This window comes from Populus euphratica, unplaced genomic scaffold, assembly GCF_000495115.2.
Source record: "Populus euphratica unplaced genomic scaffold, PopEup_1.0 scaffold603.1, whole genome shotgun sequence".
NCBI lineage: Eukaryota > Viridiplantae > Streptophyta > Magnoliopsida > Malpighiales > Salicaceae > Populus > Populus euphratica.
Genome location: NW_011500275.1, coordinates 24,235 through 47,716, shown reverse-complemented (window position 1 = coordinate 47,716; position 23,482 = coordinate 24,235). Strand labels below are relative to the sequence as shown.

Here is a 23,482-nt window from a genome sequence, read left to right as displayed (position 1 = left end):
TGCTCTCTACTCTCTCCAGAAAGAACTTAGTTGCACAAGTTATCAATCAAATATTCCCTATACGGACCAGGAAATAAAATCACTTGAGGAAATCAAAACTTCAATTAAAATTCTACAGAATCCATGCACAGGAAAGGGCAACAAGAAGTGAATCTGTTTTGTAGAAAAAATTATGTACCTAATAAATAGCATCTACCATGAGAATGCACTGCTACAGGAAAATTGAGATACTCATGAATCATTTTACATGAATTAACTAGTTGTTAACAACACAAGCTTGCAGACTACCAATTCAACCATCCTAAAGGCCAGTGGCACATGGAACTGAAATGAAATCGCAGGCTCTAAAACTTGAATTCTTTATGGTCATATATTCTCTATAATCATTGGATTAACATGACATTTTAGCTTGACTTTAACCAAATAAAAGATTGTTTCACTAAATGATACCTGTACAATCTGAAATTTCAGTGAGAAAACATGTAGTTCCTAACAGATATGCTAAGTGGAAAGCACAAGTACAAACCGCCCTGGCAAAGCCTGATCACCCCAAGTTTGCCAAGAATAGTAAAGACACCGTAATGCAAACTCCAGCATTTGCCTACCCTATATGTTACAGAGTTCAAATTCACTCGGCCTCGTTATTTTTCTTTACAGGTTTACAGAGATGGTAGATCCCTTCAACACCTTAGTACAAGCCTGACATGTATGTTCAGCAATCAAAGAAGAAGCTCATGGCACAAAGCCATTTAAAAGTTCCTCCTACTGCCAACTTTATACTTAGGAAATGGCTTTTTCAGTCCTACTTAACAAGTTGATAATACAAAGTACACATAAAGCACCACGGAGAAAAACTAAAACACCACATATCTGAGTGAACAATAATTTAAAGACAATAAATAGCCTGCAAGCAAAATATAGCGCCTCTAATCCAGGATAATCACCACATCTTCAAAAAGGCACTTTTGATGCCCATTTCCAAGTACCACAAAGGCTAACAGCTTTTGAATTAGCACATAAGCATTGTTAGGTGGATCTAACAACCACTAAGAGGTTTTAGAATTCACTCTGTGTTCTTACCTAAGAGGAATTTATTGCAATAGCAGGACTAAAATTTACTGCAGGGGAGAAAAAGAGAAGCAACAAGGCCAGTGCAGTTTTATCCTGGAACATTTATTATGAAGAACTGCACTTGCTTCTACATGGCAAGTTGAGAAGAGAATGTCATGTCATGACAATGAAGGTTTTATTTATTTATTTATTTATCTATTTTTTGTTGAATTTGGCTGAGGAATAATTAGGAATTAACAGGTCACTTGAAGTAATTTAGCACTTCACAAACATGCAGAAAAGCAAGCAAATGGAATGAGAAGCTGGTTTCTGATGATTAACATGGTCATTGTTCTGAATGTTGGCAACACTCAGGTTCAGATAAAATAAGAACTAGCACCTAATTTGCTCACCCAATACAAGGTAAAATGGGTACCTTTTTCTTGCTAATGCAGCTAATGAAGTTCAAAATACACACAGCATGAAAGTATTTTATTCTCCAAATACACACAACATGAAAGTACTTCATCCTCCTCAACCAAGTAGCAAAGAACTAAATGATTTTGCAATGGTATAATCTTGGCAGAACATACATCAGCAATCAATACCTTGATGCTCGTACAAAATTGTAAAGACTCAACAAGTTAGAAGATAAATTTTCAACTGCGCAATGGTCATTTCTACAAAGCCACAAATTCTCATGCATTCCCTTAAAAATTTGCATATTAGCTAAAGACTTTCATGTCCACGTCATAAACATTTGAGCTCTCAGTAGATGCTAGTTTACCAAAGACATAAATATATATGCAATACCATACCAAATAGATAAAAAGCTTCTTCCCCAAATAACTAGCATATGCATAGTCATCTTCATTTTTAAATTTGAAACATTTTGAGACTGATAGTCATTCATGGACACTTCCTCCTATCAGCATGGCAATTAAAATCTTAATTAACCACTATCCAATTCATTTAACAGAATCCAAACCAAAATCAAACTAAAAGCAATAAGAAATAAGTTGCAACCTTGTCAATATCCTCATCCTCATCGCATATAGCCACACCCCTCAACTCCTCTCCCTCTCTACCTTGTCCGAAAAGAACTTAGTAGCAAACATGTTATCAACCAAATACTCCCTATAAGGATGATTCTTTGGAACAAGCTTTTTAAACTGATCAAACTTTTTCTCCGCTTCATCTTTCTTCCTCAACAAAGTATAAATGATCCCTTGACACAAATACGGCCTAAAATCCCTCGGTTCCTCTTTCACCAACTCCTCATAAACCTTCAATGCATCAAGATACTTCTCCTCGATTACTCTAACTTGCGCAACCAACAACTTAAAATCCCGCAAATCCGAATTCTTCTTTTCTTTTTTACACTTATCCATTGCACTCTCTATTCTTTTCAACACAACTTCCAAGGAACCACCGGATTCCGAATTCGCCATTACAAGGCCATGATAAGCCTCCACGCGAAGTGGATCTTTTTGTACAATCGCTTCAAACCCATCTTTAGCAGACTCAAAATCTCCACTGTAAATGTAAATTTGTGATTTCAACAATGGCCATTCATCTTCATTTGGCTCCAGCTCGATTAATCGATCAACAACTTCAATTGCTTCAAGAAGTTTCTTTGATTTGATCCTCACCTCCATGAGAGACCGTAGAGCTTCAATATCATTGGGGTTTTGAGACAGATAGTCTTGAAGAGTTCTCTCCTGTTCTTCATAAGAAACATTTTCTTTCGAAGATTCCTTTGTGGGGTCTACTGTGGATGACGCGGTAAGCGGGGAGGCGATTGCTGGTTTGATATTGAGGCGAATGAAGAACAAAGCGGCTGCCGCGGTGAGAGTGATTGAAGTGGTTTTGATGATGGTGCCAAGGTTTTTATTGAGTGGGGTGATGCGGGAGGAGGAGTAGGAGGAGGCTCTGATGGAGGTAGAGGAGAGTTTGAAGGGTGACGATGATGAGGGAGGTGGGGTTTTGAAGGAGAGGGAAATGATGGGTTTTGGAAATGATGGACGGTGGGGATTGAGTGAGAGATTAAAGGGTTTGTGACGGCAGTGCAGTTTAGCAGCTGACTCCATTTTTTCCGAACGAGAAGGCTAAAACCTAAAACCCTGGTGATAAAAGGAGGGGGCAACAGTGCAAAACCCTGGGCCTGGAGCGGAGAAAAAGGAGATGCATGTGCCAGTTTTTGTACAGGAAGAACGAACGGTCATTACGCTGCCGTTTTTAGATTTTTGATGAGTTATGGGCCAATTTGATTATAGGGTTCACGTTGAGGACCGATTCGCTCCAAGGACTCATCATTATATTATTATTATATTAAATTATAATATTATTTTTAACTGTTCTAAATTCAACGTGCACGCACTTCTAATTTATTATTCATTCATTCACTATGCACTTTGTCTTTGTTTATATTTTGGTTTCCATAGTTTGCAAAGTTTACAATTCAATCATAAAAGTTTATTTTCTTTGTGTTTAGTCCTTGAAAGTAATTAGGAAAAAAAAAGAGAGAAAAAGATTTTGAACAACCACATTCCATCAATAGAAAATAACAATTTTGATATCTATGAATGACTTTGTTTATTTAATCATGTTAAAAAGATACATCTAGGTTAAAAAAAAATTAGAAATTTGAGGTTTTAAGCATATTAAAGGAAAAAAATAGAAATCATTTCAGGTTTTAAGTATATTAAAGGGTATTTTGATGTTGTTAATGGGATTATTGAGCTTTTTAGATTTTCTTTATATTTTTTAGGTAAAAATATATTAAAATTTGAGTTTTTACTTATTTTTATCAAAAAATACCTTGATTCATAATGAGTTCTTTGCGGATAAAATTAAGATAATTTTCATTCATTTCTAGGCCGTAAAGGTTATTTATGTTTTCAAAAATATTCGAGTACATGATATGACATCATTTTTATGATGCAGAGGATGAAGTAATGGTGCATCATTTTGATGGTGAATCTCTCAAGTAGTTTAATAGAGTACATTCTTAATTTTCAATGAAATTACATAATGTGTGTTTTGATTTATATATGAATAGGTTTAATCCATTTAGGTCATTTGTTGCATTTTATTCTTGTTGGCTGGTCATACTAAAAGTTTAATAATTTCTTTTAGAGATGTGTATGAGGCTAGAGTTTATATTTTATTTATAGTAATACTTGATCCTGATAGTCCAAGTAGGAATATAGATGCTTGTCTTCAATTATTGATTAATAAGTTGAAACTGTTGTAGTTATCTAGAGCTTTGATGTGGACTGTAAATAATTTTTCTATATAGGAGATGTTTCAGGATGGAGTACACATAGAAAATTAGCTTATCCACATTGTATAGAAAACAAAAAGGCCATTACCTTAATGAATGATGGTAAAGCTTTTGTTTTTTTTTATTGTCACCAAAGGTTCTTGCCAAGTTGTCATTGATACATAAAAAATAAAAAGGAATTTTTAAAAGGTAAAGTTGAAAGGGATATTGCACCATCGATAATTTCAAGTGAAGAATTATATAATGTAGTATCATAGTATAAGGATATTGTATTTGGTTTTCAATTTGGTAAGTATAAGTTTTCTAGTTTAGTGTAACCTATAATTGGGTTAATCAATATGTTTTTTGAGAGGTTTCTTATTGAAAGATTAATATTCTTCGCTATAATTTGGATGTCATGTATATCAAGAAGAATATGTTTGAAAATATTTTTAACACGATCATGTATGTCAAATGAAAAATAAAAGATAACATAAAATATTTTTAACACGATCATGTATGTCAAATAAAAAATAAAAGATAACATAAGAACTAGATAGATATAGCTTTATTTTATGATCATCAGAATATATAGTTGTTTAATGATGGGGTATGTATCGTAAAGCCTAAAACAACATATGCCTTAGATAAAAAATTACAATTTCTTATTTATAAATGACTTAAGAGTTTGTGATTTCCTAATGGATATGCTTCGGACATAGCTAGATGGAAGAATTTAAAGTAATAAAGATTGTATAGAATAAAAAATCATGATTTTCATGTGTTTACGCAAACACCGAGAGATAAGAGATGTACTCACTGAGATTAATTATTTTTTTAGAGATGTTTGCTCAAACAAGTTGTATTCATAACACATGAAACAACTTGAAAGGAGCATTGTTGAGACCATATAAACTTGAGATAATCTTTTCTCCATCTTTTTTCGATCTAATAGAGTATTTGCCTATACACTTAGTGTATACATCAAAAGTTAAAAAGCCTATGCAATATAAATAGATGTATCTTTTTGAGAGGTTAGGAATAACATTCATCATAAATATGTAATGTGGTTTCTTAAACTTTTTGTTTCAATGAATATATGTTTATGTTTATCTTCATGCAGATACTTGTTTAACCTCAACAAAAAAAATTAAAAATAAGACACATGTTGATTTATCTATATGTGCGGCTTTTATTATTGAAGAGATTTCAATATTTATCTCATATTATTTTGAGCCTCATATGCAAACATGAATCAACTGTGTTTAAGACATGATAATGGTGGTGAAATATCTTCTAGTGGAAATGTTTCAATATTTTCTAATCTTAAATGATCATTGTCGAAGAATACAACTTCAAGAAGCTATTTGACAAACATTGAATTTAGAAAAAACATATAATTATATGTGATTTAATTATAGTGAATTGAGGTATTTTGTTTAGTAAATTAATTTTACATTCTTGAGTTATTTTCTTTTGCAATCTCATTTAAGCTAAATTCACAATAACTTTCATATAGATAATATTGTCAATTATTATTATTTCAAAATTCAAATCTTACTAAAGCTTAAAATTTTCAAATATAAGATGAACAATTCACAATACGGTTTAAAAACACAAGTAAGTTTTTAATTATTTGTAATTGTAATAAGAATACATTTATTTATTTATTTAACTATTAATGGTTGTTATCTTTAACTACGTGTATAACATGAGAGGCAATACTGAAATTTTAAAATTACTTTCTTTGGATTTAGAATGAAAGATCCAATGTTATAACATGTATTTTGTTAGTAGCTATATCTTCTATACTGAAGATTATGGTGAGAATTAAAATTCCTATAATAGTGGAGTTTATATTAAGAGATCAACTTTCTTTGAAGTTGATTATTATAACAAGTTAGAAGAGGTGATTAAATTGTAATATGATAGGGTGTAAAATATAGTTTTTTCTATTCAAATGATATTCGTATGATACTGATGGAGGAATTAGAGTACATTATCACCATGATTTAATTGAAATTAATAAAAAGGTAGACTTAACAACATTAATGATATTTTTATATTTACCAAACAATGTCCAAAAATTCATTACACATATACTCTTTCATTTAAAAATGATCGTACAACAGTTGATTAGTTATCCACTATAAAAACTAAACCTAGGAGTAATGTCCAAGTTATAAACTATGGTAAAGATGAATAAAGTAAGGTAGAAGATGTATTTCAAATAGATGAGTCAGTTGATCTATATTGAGTTTTTTCATTTATTGAGTTAGAAGAGAATTTCCACTTTCATGTCACTGGAAATACTTATATTCATATTGATATTGAAAAGTTAAATAATATATATTGAGTACCAATAGACATACTGATATTGATAAAAATAAAAAGATCAAACAATTTCAGTTTAATGACGAAGATGTTGATGTACATAAAGATGATGGAGAGTCAAACTAAACATAGGATTTGAACTCATTTTCGATATAAAATATTATTGTACAATTAAGATATTTATTGTCATTCAATAATGCATTGTGTTTTGTATATCTATCAAGTGTTTGTTTTTAAAGAATATGGTTTTAAATGAGTTGTTGTTGATTTTTAAGTTATGAATATATTATTGTGCATTTAAAATATTATTGTACATTTATTGTTGAAGTATGACACAAGGTCTATGAATTCTCGCAAGTGTTGTTGTTAAATTAGGTTAGATTAGGAACATATCAAAATGCATTAAAAAAGGTGGTTAGATAAAGAACTTATTAAAATGTATCAAAATACATTTATTATTGTTCCATGAATTCTTGCAAGTGAATGTAGCAAAGGTGGTGTTTTATGTTTTGCTGAGAGTTATTTAGCTAATATGAAGGGAAATCATATCAATTAATGTTTAGTTTTTAGTATTTATGTAGATTGAAAAGCATTTGTGTTTTATTTGAGTTTTTTAGGACAATTTTTTATTTGCTTCTCTTATCTGCATATAAGTATTTTAATGTGCTGAGAAAATATATGATCAATGACTTTCTCATCACTATAATTTATGTATTATCTCAATATAAATATATATGTGCGATTTGAGAATCTTGTTTTATGATAGTATTAATTCTACAATGTATATATTGCTTATATGTGGTAATCTTTTTTTTTCGAATCTTGTTTTATGATAGTATTAATTCTATAATGTATATATTGCTTATATATGGTAATCTTTTTTTTTTTTTCCTAATGTGAATGTGTGGAAAATATTTGGCAAAATATCTCTTCATTTAAGGTTGAGTTAGAATTATTTTCCTGCTATTTGAGCCTTAAATCTTCCCCTCTAGTAGGGAGAGAAGTTCTAATTATACTAAAGGTCCAGTGGTTTCCTATGCAATTAGTTCATTACTAAGCATGAAGTTAAAAGCTTTAAAAATATTGGTTAAGCCATATTTTGTTGATGCAAATAAAAATACAAAGCTACTAAGAATCATTACATTTTGTTATCATTAGTATACCTCTATTTAGAATGAAGATATTATGGTTCATTTGGTGTGTATACATGTGTCAGGTTAGGTCTTGTATAGAAAAGGTGTTGTTGGAATTTTGTTATAAATGGATAGATGCATTAAAAAAACATAAACCATTGATTGAGTTTTTAATTAAATATTCCAAGTTATCTAATTATCTTATTTAGATGTCGATAAAAAGTATAAAGTTAAAACAAAGTAATATTGTATTATCAAACAATAGTGTTCTTGACCTTTCATTTTATTTAAGTGTCGATTATGAAGAGGCATATGATGTATCATTTAACGATGTTGGCTCATTGACTGTTGGTAGCAGATCTTAGGTCTCATCTCCAAGGATCCACATTTTGGCAAGTTAATTGCAGAATAGATGCTAGATTTAAACATGTAAGAAAATCTAATTTTGTTCAAATATAACATCAAATTAATATTTACGTGTTTATAGAGCTTGGAGTTAATAATTTTATTTTCAAGTTTACAAATGTGAAAGCTGTGAGAACAATAACATCAATGATGAAAGCAATGAAAATACCTCTTTTTCAATAGAGTCAGTTTCAAGATCATCTAGAATGGAAGCCTATAGTTGAGGCTTAATAGGGGAAGTTCAAGGTTAGTATGTAAGCAATACTTTTAGAGGATAAAAGATATTTTTAAAATTTAAAAACTAATCATTTTATGAAAATGATTTTAAGGAAAAAATTGGTGAGATGAATATGTTTTTTATATGATAGTATTGTTTTTCATAAAAAAAAATTGTTTCAATAAGTTTTTTAACCAAGTTGTAAGAGTTTTGATATAATACCCACACCATATTATAAGATATGTCGAGTCAGGTGATGTTTGGAAGAATTGTAAACCTCCCCACATCATAGAGAGTAATGAGAGAGATATCTAAAGTTATTTTACATTGCACACTTTTAAAAGACCGTCACAAAATAGGTCTTTGAACAGAAATAAGAAGGCCCACTATTCCATTATCTAACATACTAAAGGGTCACTTCTTTTCATTAACTATGCAAAACGCTTCGTAAGAGCCTATTTATTTTCAAGTTTTTTTAAAAAAATTGTAGTTATTATTTGTGATAAGGTTTAAGTACTAATTTATTTTGAAGTCTATATAGCTTGGACATGAGTTTACTTAAATAGAGTTGTACATGGAGACACATAAATAAAGGGAGTATAGATAGAAATTGGTGCAAGAATTTGTTAATAGATAGACTGAGGTGTTTATTGTAAGTAGACTTTGAAATCTCTTATACATTGTTTCGACTAATGTTTTTCCATCCGTATCTCTAACTTGTTTTTCTTTGGTGTAGAATGTTGTCATGCATGCCAAATATGAAGAGGACCCTTCAATTTACTAGGAATATGATCTAAATTTATGGTTGGAGGCTAGAGCGACCGATGAACCAGATAGGAATTGGGTTTATGATATATTTATAACTACAACTTGAGATATGAAATCGAGTTATAGTGTCTTGACTGTAAGCAACCTATAATCCGGCTCGAGTCAACCATCACTAGTCATTGAAGGGTTAGTTGAACAATGAGCTAATGCTTCGAGGGCTAAAATGGAGGCAAAGTATGGAGAATGAAAAAGTCAGTTATAGAAGATAAATGCATACTTTTTCAGTCATTATCCTCTCCCAACAGACCTTCGCGAGATTCTCCTCCCCTTTCACCTTCACATATAATTTGTAATTGATTTGTTTAGATAATTGTAATTTATTTTCACAATATATTAAACTTATTTTTCAATTTAAATTAGTTGTTTGATATTGTTTAATATCATTGTGAAATTGTTTAATAGCATTTTTTTAAAATAAACAATTTGTTTAAAAACCGATGGAGTTTTCATTGATAAATGATCAACCTTTTAACTATATAGAGTTATTAATTGTTTTGATGCACACCAATGAAAATTTTGCTGGTAAATGATCATTGTTTTCTTGAAAAATTATACAGAGTTGTTAATTATTTCAACATACATCCCGATAAAATCACCAATAAAATATATTATTAGTGATTCTGTAAGTAAACCCGTTGATGAGACAAATATATTGCCGATAGATGTATTCATTGGGAATCCATTGATAATTCACCGGTAAATTTGATGATAAATATTGGTCAGCCCCTTTTTAAGAACCAACAATTATAAATCATCAATATATCTGTCAGTAAAAGAGCCACCAACATATATTACATTAGAGACAAAATATTTTTTGACAACATATTTTTATTAATTAATTCATCAATAATTTTTATATTTATAGAATTAGTTTGTTTACACCAACAAAATATTTCAACGGTATTTTGCTATTTTTAGTTGTGTTCGTGGAATATTTATTAGCATTTAGTGTTAAGAGGTGCTGGTCCCTTTTTTTTTTTTTTTTGAGATTTTGGTTAGTTGGAGTTCACACTTCACAGGTAGAAAAATGAGGTTTTTTTTTTAAAAAAAAAAAAACAATTGGATGGAAGCTTAGTTTTAGTTTTTCTCAACGCAAGGACTTGATTCAATTTTCAATTTCGTTTAGGAACTACTGCCATTAAATAATTTATTTAAGAGCTATTTATGTGTTAACCAATAGTTCAGGATGGTTTAGTATATATTTTACCCAATTTAATTTTCTTAGCAAGTGTTTTGCATATATTTTATTGAAAACATTTATAGATTTTTTTTTCTTCTGATTTCCAATATATGGTTTGTAATCATAAACAAATAAATATCTACTAATAGTACTATATTTAATTGTCGAATTTCTAAGTTCTTGATAATTTTATATAAGTTTTGATAAGTTATAATTAAATTAGTTTGTTTTATTTTTGAAAAATAAAATTAAATTATCTTTTAATATTTAATTGTTAATAGATAGGTAAAGAAATCATAGACAGAAACAAATCATGGTTACAAATTGAAATCATACTTTTGGTATCAAGTTTTAAGAAAGTTTTATGTCCTTTAATTTTAAATATGGTTTCATGATTATTTTTTTATGTTGTGTACAATTTCACCTCACTATAATGAATATGGAATTTAAAAAAAAAAAAATTAAAAGTAAAATAAAATTTCACTTTAAAACTTCTTTGATTGCATGTTGAAAAAAAAATCAAATATTAAAATATAAATATACTACACTGGAAATTATCTTGGCTATGTATTCTAAGTGATTATGAATGTATTTAGAAGTATAATTATAATTATTTTTTAAAGTATTTTTTATTCAAAAAAATATTTTAATAATATTTTTTATTTTTAAAAAATTATTTTTAAAATTAGCATATCAAAATAATTTAAAAACATCAAAAATATATTAAATTAAAATAAAAAAATTAAAATATTTTTAAATATTTTTAAAATACAATATCAAACCAAATACGCAATATATCACCAATTCCCCCCACCTATCTTTTATGAAAACAACTTTTTAAATACATGGATAATTAAAGTCAAAGTAAAATTAATCAAAGTTACTTTTTTTATATGCTATCACCCAGAAAAAGAAATGTAATGGAATTTCTTAAAATATTTAAAATGTGATGTAATTTATAAAATAGAATTCACCTTGTAATCTGTTCAATTAAAGTATTATGATTATCAACGACTTAGCAACGCCCCCACTTGGACATGAAAAATCCATGCTCAAATTTGTTTTATAATACAATTATTTATTGAAAACATCTACAAATGTTAAAAATAAAGTATAATTATTATACAATACTGGATGACATACAATAATACTTATTTTTTCAATATTAGTAAAGTCTATCAAAAGAAATAATACATATTTTACGATTTTTTGCCAAAATAACGCAAAAATAATGCAAGATTATATATATATATATATAACTACTACTTTGTTGCTCATTTTTTTATGTTATGAAGTAAAAAGATTGTGCTGATTTCGTTCGTTGTTACTTGATCTTAATTTTCATTTGTGCTGATCACTCGAAGGCCAAGGATTCGTCAGGATTTTGTGAGGATGTTGGTTTGAAGGATTCGTCAGGATTTTGTGAGGATGTTTGTTTGTTTGAAAAATTATTTTTTAAAAGTTTTTATATTTATTTGATATTAAAAAAAATTAATTAATGAAAAATATTTTTCAGTTAAAAAAATTAATTTAATTTTTTAAAAAATATTTATTTTATTTTGAATATAAAACTCTTGAAAGAGTAGTGAAAAATTTAGAAATATTATATTATTAGCTGATAATATTAAATTTAGTTATCAAATTTTTAATTGATATATATTTTTTTTGATTTTTTTTTAATTTCATCATTTAAAATTTAATTTAATTTAACTTTTATATTAACTTCGTTTCTTATTTTTATAATTGTTATTTGATTTTATATTATTATTATTTTATTAAATTTTTTTATTTATCATATTCAGTCATTATTCTTTTGATTGTTACTTATTTTATTTGAAATAATTTATAAAATTATAATTATAATTATTTAATTTCATCATCTTTCAATTTTTTTATTCGTTAGATTTGTAATTATAATTATTTAATTTCATCATCTTTCAATTTTTTTATTGTTAGATTTGATTTTTATTATTATTTAAGACAATTTATGAAATTAGATTTTTTTCAATTTCATACTCATTCAACTTTTAATTTATAAGATTTGTTTTTTATTATTTTAAGAAACTTAAAAAATATTAATAAATTTAAAAAATATTAATAAGCTATTTTTCAACTTATTTTACATAACATTACCAAATATTAGAAATTGTTTTTCAATGTATTTTTTATAATTCTAACCATTTTTTTAAAAAAACTATTTTGTAATAAATAAACAGGACTTAAACCTTGATTTATTTTTCTTTGTACATTAAAGTGTTGAATTTTGGTATTATGTTTTTGAAAATAAGAGTGGGGAGAGAGTTAACTCTCAATCTCTAGTAGCGCTTGAGACCATAATTTATGTTATTATATTTAATAGTTTTATTGATAAAAAATTCTATGAATAATTATTTTATTGATAAAAAATATTTATTAAAAAAAACTAATCAATAATAATTTATGTCTATTAATAAATCTATCATAAATAAATTTACTAATAATTTTATAAACATACCATACTGACAAAAAAAAATTTCCTTGAGCATACACTAAATTTATTTATTTTCTCCTTTTGAGCAGTATTTCTAACCTCAATTATTTTTATGTATTTTAGTTTGGAATCGTGGGTGTCAATTATTCATTTGCCTGAAATCCCGTGAGAGGAAGGTAAGGTAGGTCACCCACCTTCAAAATCCACCTTTCTTGCCTTTAAATGACCATCTCTGCCATAATGTTCCGATATGAACATCTGTTTTGGATAATTTTTTAAAAATAATATTCAGATCCAGTTACCTAACTCTTATCCACCCCTTAACTAGGTCGTCGGTTTTGTATTATAATTGTAGTTATTTTTTATTTAAAAATATATTGAAATAATATTTTTCAAATTAATAATAAAAAATTGAAGCCGCAGAAACAAAAAGCCCTCAATTCAGGTCTCGTTTTTATGATTCAAAGAGAAGCAATGAATGCCCATCATGGCTGAAAAGAGGGCGGAACGTTCTATGCCCGCAGTTTCTCCTGCAGAGATTGTGGGTCTCTTTTCCTGGTCTCTGACTTTTGCCTTCCATACCCCACCGTTTCAACAACCAAGCTGGAGAGGTTGGAGGTCACTTCACGGAGTCTCTGATTTTCACCATTTGAGTAAAATTTTCGTTAAAGCATTAGAACAATTAGAGCACTACAACTTAAAATATTATCATTTTCTCTTAAGGCAGCACAGATAATTTTAAGTATTTCTCTAAAATGCCTGGTTTTTCACCGCGCCAAGTATGGATGCTGCGTCATTAATTTTGTAAAAATGGCATTTGATTCTTTAACTTTAAAAATAATAGAAATTATATAATTTTATTATTTTAATATTTTTCTAATTTTATTTTAATATAAAAATTTATTTTTGTTATTTTTCTTTCCTTGATTGAGAGAAAGGAGAAAGAGAAATCATTGGATTCCAGTAGTATAAAGAGAAAAGTGTTATTGATATTAGACTTTTTTTAATCTTTGAAGTTTATGAAAAAATATATTTGAGTTTTGGTTGATATTTAGATTCAGGTTAATTTTGGTTTTTAGACGGTTTCTTGAGGCAATATATATATATATATATCATGATTTTTACCGTGTTTTATAGGTTTTTTTTGCTAAAAAGTAGGTTGAAAAACAGGTTTAAGGATAAAAAGAACTTAAACCTTGATTTTTTTGCCACCACAATGGTTGGAATCTGAGTAAATCATATGACGTGTTGTGTTGACTTTTTTTGCTTTTGTAAACAACATGTTATCTATCCTAGTTACAAATAATAAAAAATCAATGGTCTAATTGCGCGGGTCTGCCAGGGCAGACCGCTGACAAAATGGGTCAGGTGGGCTAGCTTGATCTTTTTTTTTTTTTCTTTTTTACCTTATAAATTTTAACTCTAATTCTTTTTTTAAATTAATGATTCTTTTTATGAGTTTTCTCCTTTTTTTTAATTTTTATTTAAATTAGTACCACTTTTCTCTTTCATTTTATTTGGAGAGTTTCTTTTAAATAATAATAATTTTTTTAGTAATGCATTTAAATTTGAACAGTTTTTCTGATTCATCTATATTTTTTTTTTTTGTTATGGATGAACTTTATTTTCAGATAATATTTCTAAAATGTGCAACCTTGATTATTTTTTTTAATTTTATTCAATCAATTTAATTTCTATCTCTATTTCTATTATTATTTCCTTAAATAAAAAATTAGCAAACACAACTGCGTAAATATCCTATTTTTTGAGATTAAATATTTTGATATACACCTACTTCTTGATTTTTCAAGTTTTAGTTTTGGGTATCATTAATGACTTTTTATTTATTTATTCATATATATAGTTCTTGATTTATTTGCTTACATATATGTATAAAAAAAAATATTTGAATGTAGATTTTTTAAACAACAGAGATATACAGAAAAAACACACGCATATATATATATATATTTTTTTTTTTTTATGAAATAAAAATATTTAACTCACAGCGGAGCGCAAGTCATATAACTAGTTATAAATATAAAAGAAGTGAGGAAAATATTATTTCCCCCACACCCATTAGCACTGTGAATTATTATTATAACAGTAATCCACACTGGTGTTTTTGTTTTTCATTTTGACCCCCTTTTCTTTCCTTTGGTTATTAATTTTTTTTTTAATTTAGTCCTTATAATGTGTTTATGGGGATTTATAGTTGATAATTTATTTTAATTTACAATTTATATGGTAATCACGACATCAAAAAAATATTCCTAGTATCGGGTTAGTATTAAAAAAATACTCCAATATTGCGGTATAATCTATTTTTAAAAAAAGTTTAGTTAAATAAAAAATTATTTTGAAAAAATTAGGTTATTAAACTTTTTTGAGCAATGACTTGGTTTGTGAGTTTAGTAAGATAATTCTAGTTATCCCAGTTTGCAAGTTTAGTGAGTTTAGTGGGGTATTTTTTTTTCTAATTAAACTTGAATATGTGATTGCTTATTTTTCTTTCTTTTATATAATTAAAAAAATAGTTTTGAAAAAAAAATGTTATTAAATTTTAAAAAGTGGATGGGCCTGTTGAAAGGTTTGGCAAATTTAACTTTATTTTTATTTTATGAATTGATATTGAGTTTATTGAGAATTAAGTTTCATAATTTATTTCATTTTTCTTTCTACAATATTATCATAATCTTAACAAAAAAATTTAATATTGATTTGACACTTGATTTTATGAGCATTTATTTTTTTCATGATCTTATTTGCGGGTTTGATGTGTTGACTCAGGTTACCCAATTCAAGGGTTTAACATGTTTATCTATCAAATCTAATATTGTTTTTAGATCCTTTAATTTTTCTAATTATTGTTTTTTTATTTCACTCTTTTTTGATATTGGATTGGTTGGGAAATAAAATTTATAATTTTTTTTCTATTTTCTATAAAATCATCACAATTTTGGTTATCACAATCTCAAATAAATATTTTTTTAGGGTTAATGCTTGATTTTATAAAAATAATTTATAAAAACAATAAAGTTATTAAACCCATTAAAATTTTTAATTCAGATCACAAGATCAAAATTGATCCAATCCAACATATACTTATCATCTTAGAGATTCTTTAAAAATTATATTTTATTTTTATTGGTCATTCAAATCATTTTTAGATTTATTAAATTAAATAATTTATTTTAATTCAACTTCTTAAATTTAATGATATTATAAAAAAATTTTCTACACTCTTAAATTAAATAATTTATTTTAATTCAACTTTTATTTTAATTCAACTTCTACGAAGTTAATTCAAACCACTTAATTAAATTTAATGATATTATAAAAAATTTTTCTACACTCCTAACATTTTTTTAAGTTTATGAAAAAAAAAAATCTAATCTACAGGTCACATGGCGCGTACAGATGTCCTAGAGGGTGCTCTGCTAACTCTTATGCAATTACAATACAGGTCATAAGTGATAATGACCTTTTTTAATTTTTTCCTGAGCTCACAGCTACATCACGACGACGTAGGAGTGTTAATAAGCTCAAGGTGACAACTAATTAATTGCGCTTATACATAATTCATTGGGTTATGAAAATGAATTCTCGTATTAAAATCACAGAAACCAAATTTCACATTAGAATTTCAGTGTCAAGTTCATAACCCAGTTGCCCGAGCCATGTATGATACCCACGATCATGTGACTGACAATGGTTCAGCCGTTTGGGTGCTGGTGCGAAGCCTACTCGCATTGCCTTCACAGTAATCTCCTATGCTCTGTATTTCTATGAAGGATATGTAGAGATTCAGAATCAGACAAACAAAAATGAAAACGGAGTGAGTGAAAAGGAATTCCTGGACATGCTAATGGCAGAAAATCAAGATGATAAGCAAAATTTAAAGGAAATTTCAGTCAGCGGAGGGGGGGAATAATCGGAGACATGCAACAACAAATATTGATTTTTTCCTTCATCTTCACAAAACATAATCTATACCGAACAATTTGGATCAGGAACCCAAAAAATAAAAGGCAAATGGGCACTGGAGGGAAGAAAATACACTTATACCATACCGAACAATGGTACAATCAACCTGAAATCAAATAACAGTGATGAATCAACCTGACATCAGCCAACACCAACCGTGCATGTTCTCTTTGTTTATACTGTTGTTCAAAGCTCATCACAGTGATGAATCCAGACTACAAGGGATAGCCATATCTTCTAAGATCTCTTGAGAAGAATGGGTGCCTTAAAGCTTCCCTGGCTTTGAGCCGCTCTGCTGGATCATATCTTAGGAGACCTTGCAAGAGATCAATTAATTCACCAGCAGAATGATCCACGTGCTGCATTATTAGGTTCTGCCAAAGAAATTTTAAACAGTACATAAATTTGCAATTGCATGAAGTGAGTAATCAAAAGGCAGCATATTATCGAAGTGCATTTTATAAAAGGGTCAGAAAACAAAAGCATAACCAATATTTCTACACAAGAAAAACAGAAAAACTGATCAAGAGGTTACTCTTTTAAAAATGAATGAATGTAACTGATTTGTTTCTTTCAAGAGAGAATGAAGCAAGGTAAGAAAAGCTATTTGAAAGATCCTTTTGTTAGCCATTCTGGAGTTGAGAGACAAATATGGAAGATACTCTCAAGAATTTAAGAAAGGCAACCAGTTCTTATTCAATTATGCCTTTAACAGGACTTCTCTTTGTGGATTCCATTCACCTAAGTTAATTACCACTTTGTGGATTCCATTCACCTAAGTTAATTCTGGTACTTTAGCAGTGCAAGTATAGGCTGCCTGCAGGTTATTTCTACAAGTGAACTAATAGAGTTGGATTCTGAAAATTACAGGCAAACGAGGCAACTTCATGACTGCTTTCATGCTCTCTCTTGAGGTTGCACCCTCAGGCCAATCCAATCGCATGCCTCTCCTGAAATATTTCTCAGCGCGTCGACTGCAACTAGTTCAGGCACAAAGTAAGTGATTCATCAACATGGAGAGACGGAAACAATCAAATAGAGCAATAACTGTGAATTCTCTTACTCAGCCCTGACCACCATATGTTGTGGCAACGGCCCTAAAACCCTCTCCATCATGGCGAGATGCTCCAAGTTCTCATGAGTTTGAAAAAGAGCCTCACCCTATTCATAGAGAAACCGAACAACAAACATTAATTAGCATCCTTCAAGAAAGCAATATAAAATTTACTTTACACTATTTATGGAAACCCATCAGATCTAACGACACAAATCACCCTAGACCATTATTAATGAACTTGGCAGATAATAATGGCTACCAGAACTTCATCAAACAAAGAATATAAACAATACACATAAGAAAACTTCTATTTTCTAAGGCAGTTTCTAACCCAAAGCAGCCTGTCTTGCTTAACCTTTCACTTGAAATCATTTCTGGGCAATAACATTGTTCAGCGGTATCAATGACTAGTGATCTCACACGCAAGAAAATGTAGTCATGGAAAGAAAATAAAAAGCTGAAGTTACTTACAGAACATAATTCAACGAGGATGCAACCCACACTCCATATATCACAGGGATAGTTCCATCCAAGACCTGCAGAAGATATGCCATGGAATGCCATTAGGCGACAAGCATCAAAACATCAGAGCAACAATAGTTTCACAGCAATTACCTAAAATCACCTCCGGTGCACGATAATGCCGTGTTGACACCACATAGCTGTGATCCTGATGTTCAAACGTGGTACTTCCAAAATCAATGAGCTTAATAGCACTTGACTTGGGAAGATTCTTGAAGTAGGAACCATCTTTTGTGGACCGTGAAAGAAACTAAATCACATGAAGTGGGAAAAATCAGAAGGCTATCAACTTTGAGAGGAAAAGAGTAAAACACAAAATTCAACCATGGCTTAGCAGGGATTTGGAAACAAGAGAAAGCCCCATTATCATGTATCTCCTGGTGATTATCACGAATCTAAACAAAACCTCAAACTGTGAATATGCTATATTATTAGCTTATAATGTTACTTAAGAGTAAACCTATGTCATCAATGCATGACATGGCACCAAATATTCTAACAACAATGTTGCTGTAGATTAAGAGTCAAATCAAAATTTTTGTGCATCTTAAGAACTTCAAAAGGTGTAAAAACAAACATCCAGGAAAGAAAGGAAGAAGGCAATTTTTTTTGGATAAGAGAAGCTCTGGTTGCATTCCAAATTTCATGTCATTTCTACTCTTAAACTAGCAGATACATATTTAAAGTCCTGAGGAAAATGCGAAATAAAAAGAAAAAACCATACAACCAAACCTTTGAAGCATTACCTTATAATCTGGCACTTTGATGTACTCAGAGGAAACCAGTAGAATATTTTCAGGCTTCAAGTCGGTATGAATCAGATGTAAATCATGCATAACTGCAAAGGTAACAAACTAATGAACAAACTGAAAAACAATCATCCCTACTATCAACCAACTCCATACTAACACAAACAATATTTACTTTGGGGCTCAAGAAAATATGAAAATTGCAAAAAGAAGTAAAAACATGTGCTTATATTTTGCTTCCAATTAATTAAGAGCATATGAGCATCAAGTTTATATAAAATATAAATAAAAATGGTAAAGAATTGTCCACACACATGCAACAGAATCCAAAAGTTGTCTGCCAAGCTCCCGGACAAGATCAATGGGAAATGAACGATAGCTGTTTTTGCGGAGAAAATCGTATAAGCTTGGTCCAAGCTTCTCAAAAACCTGTTGAAACCATTTAAATTCATCCGCAAGTCCTTTAACTCACAGAATATTTAGGCGCGCAAGAGCATTTATTGCTCCTGGAAATTAATCAAATCAGAAATACTGATAAATACTTACAATACAAATATGATTACGATAGTCAAACCAATTCCGTATTTGTACACAACTGCAAAGAATAAAACCACTTATACCAAAATCACTTCAAACTTCTAGAATGAACAAGGGTAGGAAAAGAAAATGCAAAGCCTTACCGTGTGCTACCAAAATCATGCCTAGCCAGCCTCTGCAGGACATCAATTTCAATCATTGCAGCTTCGCGATACTTGTGTATGGAGCGGACAATTTTGATTGCCACTTCTTCTTTCTTTTCATTATCAAAACATTCCAAGACTTGCCCAAAAGTCCCTACATGAAAGAAATCACAAGTTTACCGTTAAATGATAAAAATAACTACTCAATAATAGGACACAATCAGATGCAAAAGCCTCCAACAAATATGCTTTCCATGATTCAGATGAGCAGGCAATAAAACTAAATATCTTGACACAGAAAATAAAATTCCACTGAATGAAGTACCCAAAAATTAGAGGAGGATGTAATATAACAAAATCAAAACCCAGAAAGTACTCACCTTCGCCCATCTTGCTAAGAATCCTGTCTGCAAAATGGAAGGCAGAAAAGATTATCAGAAATGAAAATATATAATCAGAATCAACGGATCTTGAAGCCAGAAAAGAGAGTCCGCATGCTTAATTCTCCAATTAATGGAATTAAGTTAAGCCAAACTTCACATTATAGAAGCGGCCTTTTCAGAACCCTCTTAACTGCAAATATAAAATCTCCATTTTGCATATAAAAATCACCATCAGGCAGATGGTAAGAAAAACATTAAGCAATTTGATTCGAAATAACATTACAGACGTCTCGAATTTTAATGCGGGGGGACGGAAAGTACTAACAGCGCGGAGTCAAATTGTCTCCAATGGCAAAAACATAATGTCCATCTTTATCATCAGGTCTCCAAGGAGGTGAACCATTCCGATTGTAAAACAACCCGTAATTTGGAATCACTCCATTCCCATTCCCAAATTCCTGACCACAGAACATCCCTGGAACCACCTGCAATACAAAAATCACAGAACATCCCTGGAACCACCTGCAATAAAAAATAATAATATTAATTTCTAGCCAAAAGAAAAAAAAAAAGAAATTCTGATTTCTTAGAAAGAAAATCCGAGACTTACCTTCGCAGTAGCTAAGAAAGGAGGAGGAGGAGGAGGTCTGTCCCATGTTAAACGCTGTCGTTTCCTAGGACGCTTATCCATGTTCTTATGCGGAAACTCTGTTATTCTCTGCGTCTCCATTTCTCTCTCAGTTCTCTGAACTTAAAGGGGCAATCGAAGAATCCATCACTCAATTTGAATCTGAATTCTGAAAAACTGACACAAAACTTGTAAATTTGAAAGAGAAAATTTGGGGTTTTTTTTTTTTTTGAAATCCTAAAAAGTACAATCTTGAATTGTGGAGAGAGAAAGAGAGAGATCTGGGAAGCTAAACCTGAGGTGGCTTGAGTCTAACCAGGGTTACGTTCACACAAGTATTGTTAACCCAACGGATAGTTTAAGTTTCTAACTATGGTCCCAGTCCCAGAGCGTTTCCTCCTCCTTTAATTCTTTCACGGGACCAACCAGTGATGATTAGGGGACGCGTGTGTTATTTAGATGTTGGGCCGGAAGGTTAATTGGGCCTGTTCACATGCTCTCACGTGCCAAGGCACTAGCCACTGCTTTCGTCGTATAATTGTGTCCTTCGCTTGGAACTAAAACCCTAACAGCAGTTTTGTGAGTGGCCATCCTCCAGCTCCGCAATGGCTCCTAAAGGTATGTCAATGGCTATCTTCATTTTCTTGATTATTATTATTATTATTTACCTGGATAGATTATTATTATTATTATTATTATTTACCTGGATAAGCTATCTTTTAGCTTTTTTTCAGTTTTGATTTCTTTGCAGTTTCTTGTATTGGTTATGGACCTAGTTTTGTGATTGTTCGGACTAAAGGGGTGGTTCTTCTAGGCTTGGCTTCTAATAACAAGTTAGTGAAGTCAAAGGTCATGGTAGTATGAATAACTGGGGCTGCTTATTTGCTAGTGACTTCGATATTTATACTTTAGAGAAGATATTTTTGGGTTGTTTAGTGTATTTTTGTAGCTTAACATTGTTTTTCAGTGTCATTTAAGTGTGGAGCTTTAAGAGTAATATAAATGAGATTTGTGGTAATGGAAAAAATGAAATGATTGATGTAAGAGCATGTGGAGTTTTAATGGCATACTTGCTTTCTTGTGTGTGTGTTTTTTGTTACTTAGATGTAAAGAAGGCTGATGCAAAGACACAGGCTCAGAAAGCTGCCAAGGCCTTGAAGTCGGGTGCTCCAGCTTTCAAGAAGTCCAAGAAGATACGAACTAAGGTCACATTTCATCGCCCCAGGACATTGAAGAAGGAGAGGAACCCCAAATACCCTCGAATTAGTGCAACTCCAAGGAACAAGCTTGATCATTATCAGATCCTAAAGTATCCTCTCACAACTGAGTCAGCGATGAAGAAGATTGAGGACAACAACACTTTAGTTTTCATTGTTGACATTCGAGCTGATAAGAAGAAGATTAAGGATGCTGTGAAGAAGATGTATGACATTCAAACGAAGAAAGTGAATACCTTAATCAGGTGACAATGACCATCTCTTTATTCCCTTTTGTTTGTGAGCTATTTATTTGAAGCAATGTTATTATAGAACAAGTTAACAAGTTAACATGTTTACAATGTCACTGATTACCTCCAGAACCTGGTACTGTTGGGCTTGCCTGATAAGAGGCTATATGCTCCTAATTTGCTTTTTCTTAGTCTAATATACAGGATCGTATTATATGTTTTCTTTTTTACAGACGTGTAGATAACATAGACCAAATCTAGCATTGCTAATTTGGTAAAAGATGAAATGAACAGATTAGTACATCTTGTTTAGTCTATTCTAGCATCTTCACTGATATATATTCAATTATCTATATGAAAGCAGTTATCTTGTTTAGTTTGTTATCATCAGTTCATTTTCTAGCAATGGCTAAATTTATCTGATGCCTTGAAGCTTTGTGCATCAAACTGCAACAGCCTTGAAACCAAAAGCATGTTTTGAGTGTCGTCAAGTATCAGTGCAGATGTTAACTTTTTATGGCAATCTACCTTGCATAGGTTTCTTGTTCTTCTTTGACATGCTGCTTTCATCTCTGAACTATATTTGCTCTGTTGTTTTGTTTCAGGCCGGATGGGACAAAGAAGGCATATGTTAGATTGACACCAGATTACGATGCTTTGGATGTGGCAAACAAGATCGGAATAATCTAAATTATTTGCCATTTCCATTTCCATGCCTTTTTTTTAAGCATTTCAATTTTCAAGTTTGAACTGAGAAGATATTTAAGAACCTCGAGCAGAGTTGGGTCAGCAATTTCAGTTTGATACATTGCATTTGAATAGCTTTGGTTGATGTTTTGATGTTGTTGTGCTATGTCTTGTTTGACTGTCAAAGATTGCGATCAATGTTAACAGATTGTAGAAATCTATGCCATTTTTCCTCACATTTCAACATAAAAAATGTGGCATTTATATTTGTTCCATAAAAGCATGGTTGATTGGTAATTTTGTGTCTCAAGTAGTGCACTTGTCAGGTGGAAAAGAAAAGAACCATCTTTGCAAGAAATTTTTTACTATATTTACTAAATGATCCCACGCTAAAGGGAAGCAAATGCATCAGTAAATGGTATTTGTTGACGTGTGGGTGAAGAGTTTGGTTTCTCTTTTT

At 30.2% G+C, this 23,482-nt stretch overlaps 3 protein-coding genes and 1 long non-coding RNA gene across 6 annotated transcripts; 1 reads left to right on the top strand and 3 right to left on the bottom strand.

Moving 5' to 3' along the window:
- Positions 1 to 1,841: 1,841 nt before the first annotated feature.
- Positions 1,842 to 3,293, bottom strand: LOC105113025 (uncharacterized). The gene has a single exon (XM_011009005.1). It carries the CDS (start codon positions 3,138 to 3,140, stop codon positions 2,118 to 2,120), a length of 1,023 nt encoding a protein of 340 aa, XP_011007307.1. The 5' UTR covers positions 3,141 to 3,293; the 3' UTR covers positions 1,842 to 2,117.
- Positions 3,294 to 16,801: 13,508 nt separating this feature from the next.
- LOC105113024 (serine/threonine-protein kinase AFC1-like) lies at positions 16,802 to 21,191 on the bottom strand. Of its 3 annotated transcripts, none has more exons than XM_011009001.1 (12): positions 20,871 to 21,191; positions 20,586 to 20,745; positions 20,258 to 20,284; positions 19,878 to 20,031; positions 19,744 to 19,792; positions 19,512 to 19,626; positions 19,195 to 19,286; positions 18,542 to 18,698; positions 18,398 to 18,462; positions 17,933 to 18,030; positions 17,738 to 17,849; positions 16,802 to 17,243 (listed from the first exon to the last, which is right to left on the bottom strand). In XM_011009001.1, the coding sequence occupies exons 1-12, from the start codon at positions 20,988 to 20,990 to the stop codon at positions 17,085 to 17,087; spliced, it is 1,308 nt and encodes a 435-aa protein (XP_011007303.1). In that variant the 5' UTR covers positions 20,991 to 21,191; the 3' UTR covers positions 16,802 to 17,084. The 3 variants fall into 3 exon arrangements, with proteins under 3 accessions (XP_011007303.1, XP_011007306.1, XP_011007305.1); XM_011009004.1 differs by having other exon boundaries at positions 17,738 to 17,840; XM_011009003.1 differs by having other exon boundaries at positions 17,738 to 17,843; positions 20,871 to 21,190.
- LOC105113023 (uncharacterized) lies at positions 17,474 to 17,730 on the bottom strand. Its single transcript, XR_839877.1, has 2 exons — positions 17,645 to 17,730; positions 17,474 to 17,610 (listed from the first exon to the last, which is right to left on the bottom strand). It is a non-coding gene; the product is annotated as an uncharacterized LOC105113023 (long non-coding RNA).
- Positions 21,192 to 21,400: 209 nt separating the features above from the next.
- On the top strand, positions 21,401 to 23,258 carry LOC105113022 (60S ribosomal protein L23a-like). Its single transcript, XM_011009000.1, has 3 exons — positions 21,401 to 21,506; positions 21,993 to 22,350; positions 22,941 to 23,258. Exons 1-3 carry the CDS (start codon positions 21,494 to 21,496, stop codon positions 23,023 to 23,025), a joined length of 456 nt encoding a protein of 151 aa, XP_011007302.1. The 5' UTR covers positions 21,401 to 21,493; the 3' UTR covers positions 23,026 to 23,258.
- The last annotated feature ends 224 nt before the right edge of the window (positions 23,259 to 23,482 follow it).

What these genes read in the sequence shown, in the direction of transcription:
- LOC105113022 (XM_011009000.1), top strand. An exon ending in AAAGTGAATACCTTAATCAG is followed by an intron (nt 22,351 to 22,940) that starts GTGACAATGACC and finishes GTTTTGTTTCAG; the next exon opens with GCCGGATGGGACAAAGAAGG.
- LOC105113025 (XM_011009005.1), bottom strand. Translation starts at nt 3,140, where the DNA reads ATGGAGTCAGCTGCTAAACTGCACTGCCGTCACAAACCCTTTAATCTC.
- LOC105113024 (XM_011009001.1), bottom strand. Translation starts at nt 20,990, where the DNA reads ATGGAGACGCAGAGAATAACAGAGTTTCCGCATAAGAACATGGATAAG. An exon ending in CTTTCTTAGCTACTGCGAAG is followed by an intron (nt 20,746 to 20,870) that starts GTAAGTCTCGGA and finishes TTTGTATTGCAG; the next exon opens with GTGGTTCCAGGGATGTTCTG. An exon ending in ATCGTAATCATATTTGTATT is followed by an intron (nt 19,627 to 19,743) that starts GTAAGTATTTAT and finishes TGGTTTCAACAG; the next exon opens with GTTTTTGAGAAGCTTGGACC.